This window comes from Indicator indicator, chromosome 6 (assembly GCF_027791375.1).
Source record: "Indicator indicator isolate 239-I01 chromosome 6, UM_Iind_1.1, whole genome shotgun sequence".
NCBI classification, from domain to species: Eukaryota; Metazoa; Chordata; class Aves; order Piciformes; family Indicatoridae; genus Indicator; species Indicator indicator.
The window spans coordinates 43,809,754-43,816,693 of NC_072015.1; the positions used below are offsets into that span (position 1 = coordinate 43,809,754).

At 54.3% G+C, this 6,940-nt stretch overlaps 1 protein-coding gene across 1 annotated transcript; it reads right to left on the minus strand.

The window, feature by feature from the left end:
- Positions 1-5,791: 5,791 nt before the first annotated feature.
- LOC128967692 (olfactory receptor 14A16-like) lies at positions 5,792-6,730 on the minus strand. Its single transcript, XM_054381892.1, has one exon. The coding sequence runs from the start codon at positions 6,722-6,724 to the stop codon at positions 5,792-5,794; it is 933 nt and encodes a 310-aa protein (XP_054237867.1). The 5' UTR covers positions 6,725-6,730.
- Between the last annotated feature and the right edge of the window lie 210 nt (positions 6,731-6,940).

Below are 6,940 nucleotides of genomic sequence, written 5' to 3' on the forward strand. Positions count from 1 at the left end.
GCTTTGTAGTTTGTAGTTCTCTGTAGCTTCACCAATTTGCTTTTCCATTTAAACTTTTCCATCACCCTCCAATCCGTTTGTTTGTGTCATTCTTTTGTCCCTTTTGGGGCAAGAGATGTTCTGGCTGGCCTCAAACCAGCACACTAATAAAATATTTTATCTTTTGACATAAAAAATGGAGCTGTGTGAGGTGCACTTTGAAATCTGAAGAAGATTACAGAGACACAAACAGCTCCTTAGGGCACTTGGGACTGCTTGCATGATCCTCAGGTACTGAGAGAAGACTGAAGAAACTTCTGAAGAAGTCAGAAGGAAAACACAAAGTACCTTGAAGCATTGATTGGCCTCCCTGAGGGTCATTAGCAAGAAAGGCTCCCAAGGGCTCCTAGGAGCAGCTCAATGGAGGCCATGAGTGCAGGCAGACAAAGGCAAAGTGCAGGAGAGCAAAGCCTGGCTTTGGTTCCTGGAGCAGAAAGGCCAAAGGCTGAGCACAGAGCCTGGGCAGGCAGATCCTGTCCCTCATGGATGGGTCAGGGCTCCTGAGGTGCTGTGGGATGTGGGGTTTGTGATGCTGAGTGAAGGCCAAGGGGATGAGAGTCCCCAGCCTTGCTGGGGGTGTTGAAGGAAGCAGGGAGGCCCCCCTGGTACCTTAGGAACTCTCCTCACAGCCCTTAGAATCATAGAATCAGTCAGGGTTGGAAGGGACCACAAGGAGCAGCCAGTTCTAACTCCCCTCCCCATCTCACACTAGATCAGGCTGGCCAGAGCCTCATCCAGCATGGCCTTAAACACCTCCAAGGATGGGGCCTCCACCACCTCCCTGCACCACCCATTCCAGGGCCTCACCACTCTCATGGGGAAGAACTTTTTCCTCACCTCCAGTCTGAATCTCCCCACTTCCACCTTTATTCCATTCCCCCATTCCTTGCTGCTGGATGATTGCCACAGCCAAGAAGGCAAAGCCTTGGGCTCTCTTGAGCACTTCCAGCCTTGCCACTGCCCATTGCCATCTCCACCACAGCTTGTCCTGCACTGTGCCACACACTGGCTTTGGTTTCTGCAGCACAAAGGCCAAGCCCTGACCACAGAGCCTGGGCAGGCAGAGCCAGAGAGGCTCCAAATCAAGTTTCATCTCCCTGGCCTTGGTGGCAGAGGCAACTGCCAGAGACAGCAGGAGAAAGACCTCAGTCCTCTTGAGCTTTCAGCCTTGCAGGTGGTGCTACACTGCCCCATGCCTGCAGCTCTTTCCCTCCATGCTCTTGACACCCATCTTGCTTTCCTACCAGCTCTCACCATGACATTTCAGTACCCTCCCTGCTCTCTCTCTACTCTCCATGGCCATTTCTGGAAACACAGATCCAGGACCTCTTGGACCACAAGGATGCCCTTGGAGTGACTTTTCTTTGCCCTCACCTCCACTCTGAACCTTACAAGTTGCACCTTATGGAGGTTTTCTTCCATCGCCAGTACCACCAAAAGCTTCATCATCACCCCCACTTGTAGTGCCCTGAGCTTGCACTTCAACAGATTAAAGAATCCCTGAGCCCTCTGTATCTCCACCACAATCCTTGAAGATATCCTCTGAAGCCTCTAATGCTCTCCAAAATTCCTCAGAGCAGGAGGACCCAAACCCAGACACCAGGAATGCAGATGTGGCCACACCAGGGCTGAATCCAGTGGGAGGACAACCTCTGTGTCTGGGTGGCCACACTCCTCCTGCCTCCCCAGCTCCAGTCTGAAACTTCCAAGCTGCACTTTCTGAAGGTTTCTTTCTGTGTCCACAACCAGGCAAAGCTCCATCATCTGACACCCCCCTTCAAGCAGGTGCACATCACCCCTGAGCCTTCACTTCCCCAGGCTAAAGAAGCTCAGCAACTTCAGGTTCTATAGAGAAACTCCAAACTGCAGATCTCCTCTAGAGCTTCTCCAGTACCTCCCCATTCCTCCAGACTAAGGAACCCCACACCCAGACAGCAAGAATCCAGATGTGGCCACAGCAGTGCTGAGTGCAGGGGAGCACAACCCCTGTGTCTGGGTGGCCACACTCCTCCTGCCACAGCCCAGCTGCACTTGGCCTTCTGCACTGTGCTCAGGCTCTGCTCCATCCCAGCCCATTGGCAATGGTCCCTGCCAGAGGCCTTTCTGCCTGGGGACAGAGCACAAGCTCCAGCTGCAAAGCAAGCCCCAAGGCACCTCCCTGCTGCTGCCTCTCAGCTTGGCAGGCACAAGGGATGGCACAGTCCCCAGCCCAGCCCTGGGCCTGCCCATGGCAAATGGCACCAAGGGATTGGAGTTTGCAGTGCCCTCCCCTTCCCCTCCTGCCCATCTGCCTCCTCCTGCCCTAGCAGCTTCTCAGCCATCCCTCAGCTCCCAATGCTGGCCCAAGCCCTCAGCCTGCTTGTGGCCTGGGAGCTGAGCAGCCACAAGAAAGCTCTGCAGGGCCTTCAAGGCAGCTCCCTGCTGCTGCCTTTCAGCTTCTGCATTGGCCACAGCCAAGGCCTGTCCCTGCTGCTGTCCCCTCAGGCACTCAGGGGGCAGGCAGGTGCCAAGTCAGCTGCAAGGCTCTTCCTGCAGAGGCCAGATGCAGCTGCTTAGGGACAGGGAGTGCCACAAGTCACTTGCCCACCACATGCCTTCTGCTGGCCTGCTGGGGACTCTGGCAGCTGGCAGGCTGTGCTCAGAATTATGGCGCCAAATACCAGCAAACTTGTGCCAACAGGTTTTGGCAAGTCCTCCCTTCCACCCTCCTTTCTGGAGTGGGGGACTATGGCCCAGACGCCAACCTGTCTCCTAAAGGGTAAACAACTCCATGCACTCATCACATGGCATGCTCATGCTCTTTCCATCTAATGGCAGAATTCTAGCTTCACACTTTCTATAAGCCGAAGCAGGTTGTTGACAAGTGTGCCCATTGGCCAGACCCAGCCTCGAGAAATCTGTAAGTGTTACCTCACTTGTAGTACTCCACTTGTTTACCAATTTGCTCTCTCCTTTTGCTTTCTCTCACTTTGCTCAAGCTATGTAAGCTCATAGCCCCTAAGTCTTTGCACTCCCACATTGAGGCATATTGGACGCCTCTGCCACACGGAAGGAAGCCAACTCCCCGAGCTGCTTGAGGAACCAGCAAAGGAGATCTCTTCGCTGAAGCTACGAAAGCCAATGTCATAAGTCCAGTCGTGTCTCAACGAGGGCTGGAACCCTGAGGGCAAGCTTTAGCCCAGAGCGGGAGGGACTAGCCCAAGCCTGGCAGCCCAATATCTGCTTCATCTACAAGCAGCTGACCATGCAGCAACGCGCCCTGCGTGACCCCCGCTGTCCTTGAGGGGCAGAGCTTGGCTTGGAGCTGGGCTGAGAGCTGGGGTTAAGGCCAAGGGGTCCATGTCAAGGGTAAAGGCCTGGAGCAGGGTGAGCAATGATGACAAATTCAGGGTCAGGGGTAGGATTGGGAGGGGATGAGCTGGGAGGAATGAACTGAGGGTTGGGCTCAGCTCCTTAGACCAGGGGATCGGGCTCAGGGAAGGAACAGGGGGTAGGGGTAGGGCTGTTGGGGACTGCTTAGAGAGAGTGTGAGGGGTACCAGCTGTACTGGGAGGGGATCAGAAGATGGAGTTGAGTACTGTAAGGGGGCCCAGTCCCAGAGATCCTGAGGCACAGCTGAGCTGCCCATGGCATTGCCACCCATCTCCTCCTGGGTCCATCAGCTGCTCAGCCACAGGTCACCTCCTGCTGCTCTTCCAAGGCCATGAGGCTGCTGTGGCAGCTCCCAGCCCCTGCCCTGTGCCAGGGGCCAAGCAGAGTCCCTCAAAGGTAGGAGGGGATGCAGGTGAGAGGTCAGAGCACTAGAAGGATGTTTGGGTCTGAGGTGTCCAGTGGAGGGCTGAGGACTCAGAGCTGCCTTTCAGGTCTGGTTCTCAGACCTAGGCTGAGGAGAGGCTTTGGTGTCCTGCTAATGGTGCTGGGCAGGGTTCAGGTGAGGGCCAGCTCTGAGGGGCAGGGCTTGGGTTGGGGCTGGGCTGAGGGCTGGGGTTAAAGCCAAGGGGTCAGTGATGAGGGTAAAGGCTGGGTCCAGGGTGAGCAGTGGAGGCAAAGTCAGGGGCAGGAGTGGGTTTGGGATGGGCTGAGAAGGAAGAGGTGAGCTGAGGGATGGGCTCAGTTCCTTTGGGTGAGAGCAAAGGCCTGGAGGCCAGGAAGGAGCAGGGGGTAAGGGTGAGGCTTGGGGCCACTGGCCAGAAAGAGTGTGAGGAGAACAAGATGTAGTGGAGTGGATCAGGGGATGTAGTTTGTAATGGGATGGGGCCAAGTGTGTATGGGGAAGGTGTCTGAGAATGCAGTTTGCATTGGGAGAGAGGCCAGGCTGTGCTGAGAGAGGTTAAAGCAATCCAGTTTATGCTGGGAAGGGACTCAGTCTGTACTGGGAGGAGGCAAATGAAAGGAGTTTGTGCTGGGATAAGTCCCAGTATGTCCTGGGAGGAGATCAGAGGGTGAGGTTGGCACTGGGACAAGGCCTAGGCTGTTCTGGGGCAGGACTGGGGCATTCAGATTGTACTGGGAGTGGGGGCAGTCTTTACTGGGAGAGGCCTTGGGATCAGGGTTTACTGTGAGGTGTCAGAGACTGCAATAGGAAGCCCCAAGTGATGCTGTCAGGACTGGGAGGAAGCCCATTCTGTACTGGGAGTGGGCTCCAACATCAATCAGTAGTGGTACTGAGCCAAATCCAGCCTGGGAGGGGGAAAAGCAAACCAGTTTCTACTGGCACATGGCCCAGTCTAGACTAGGAGGGGGTAAGGAAATCTGAGTTGCACTGCAAAAGGTTCCAGACTGAAGTGGGATGGTGCCAATGGATGCAGTTAGTCCTGGGAAGGAGTACAGACTGCACTGGGAGGAGGTCACAGTGTCCATTATCCATCTGGAGGTGTCAGTCAGTACTGGGAGAGGATAAGGGGATACAGTTCATATTGGCACAGGCCTAAGGTCTACTTGGAGGGGTTAAAGGGCTTGGACTGGGTCAGGAACCAGCATAAACTGGGTGCTCATGTTATTGGCTTTGCACTTGGGAGGGATTCATTTGATACTGAGACCTATCTGGGGTTTGCTCCTTATCCTGGGATAGGTCTAAGACTGTGTTGGGATGGGATCAGGAGAAAGAGTTTGTGTGGGGACAAGGCCAGGTGTGTATGTGAAGGGCTTCAAGGGACCCAGTTTGGACTGAAATGGGTCCAGTCTCTAGTGGGATGGGATCAGGGTCTGCAGTTTGTACTGGGATGAGGCCACTCTGTACTGGGAGGGGTCAGGGTATGAAATATGTCCTGGGACAGATGGAGCTGACAAGGAGAGAGTCAGAGGATCAGTTTGTACTGGGGTGAGGAACAGTTTGTGCTAGGAGGCGTTCAGGAGACCCACTTGGTACTGGAAGGGGCCAGACTCTACCTGGACATGAACAGGGGTCCAGGGAGTGCTGGATCTTTGTGGCAGTGCTGCTGTGCTGGGACTCTTTTCTCTGCCAACTCTGCACACAGGAATTCCCCCCTGAAGCTCCAGAAAATTCTTGGAGGAAGGATCTCAGAAAGCAATATCTTATGGAAAAGTGCTTTATTTTGTTTAACCAGACAAGGAGCACAGCTCCTTCAACATAAACTCTTGGTAAGAAAAGAAAAGCAAAGAGTGAATTAGAAAGGGGAAGAGAATGTCACAAAGAGTAAAATTCCAATATAAACAGGAAAAAAATAGAGAAAGCCACATTGGGCATGCACTGAGTGACATCAGAACTGCTCTGCAGGAGAAGACAAACAGTTTATTGCTTCTGAAAGCATCCAGGGATCAGTTTGCTCAGGGCAGCCTTCAGCTCCTGGTTCCTCAGGCTGTAGATGAGAGGGTTCACTGCTGGAGGCACCACGGAGTACAGAATTGCTAACAACAGATCCAGGGATGGAGAGGAGATGGAGGAGGGCTTCAGGTGGGCAAAGAAGGCAGTGGTGAGAAACAGGGAGAGCACAGCCAGGTGAGGCAGGCAGGTGGCAAAGGCTTTGTGGCGTCCCTGCTGAGAGGGGATCCTCAGCACTGCCCTGAAGATCTGCACATAGGACACCACAATGAACACAAAACAGACAAGATCTAAGCAGACACTGACCACAAGAAGCCAAAGTTCCCTGAGGTAGGATGTGGAGCAGGAGAGCTTGAGGATCTGGGGGATTTCACAGAAGAACTGCTCCACAGCATTGCCCTGGCAGAGGGGCAGGGAAAATGTATTGGCTGTGTGCAGCAGAGCAGTGAGAACCCCAGAGGCCCAGGCAGCTGCTGCCAGGTGGACACAAACTCTGCTGCCCAGGAGGGTCTCATAGTGCAGGGGTCTGCAGATGGCAACGTAGCGATCGTAGGACATGATGGTGAGGAGAAAATACTCTGCAGCAATTAGGAATACGAAAAAGAAAAGCTGGAGAACACATCCTGCATAGGAGATGTCCCTGGTGTTCCTCAGGGAATTGTCCATGGATTTGGGGACAGTGGTGGAGATGGCACCCAGGACAAGGAGGGCGAGGTTGAGGAGGAAGAAGTACATGGGGGTGTGGAGGTGGTGGTCAGAGGCTATGGTGCTGATCATGAGGCCATTGCCCAGCAGGACAGCCAGGTAGATGGCCAGGAAGAGGCAGAAGTGCAAGAGCTGCAGCTGCCTTGTGCCTGCCAATGACAGCAGGAGGAAGTGGGGGATGGAGCTGCTGTTGGCCATCTGCTGCCTCTGCCCATGCAGACCTGTGCAAGGAGGAAAAGGCAGGGACAAGTTAGGGAACACTTCTCTCTGCACACCAAGATTGCAGTGCTCACAGAACACCTCCTCCCTGAGCTGCAGCACCAATGGATCAGCTCATTCCCCACCACCCCCAACCTCTGGCATCTTCAGCACAGCTTCCAAGGCAGCTTGGACACTTAGTTTCCATGCAGACAG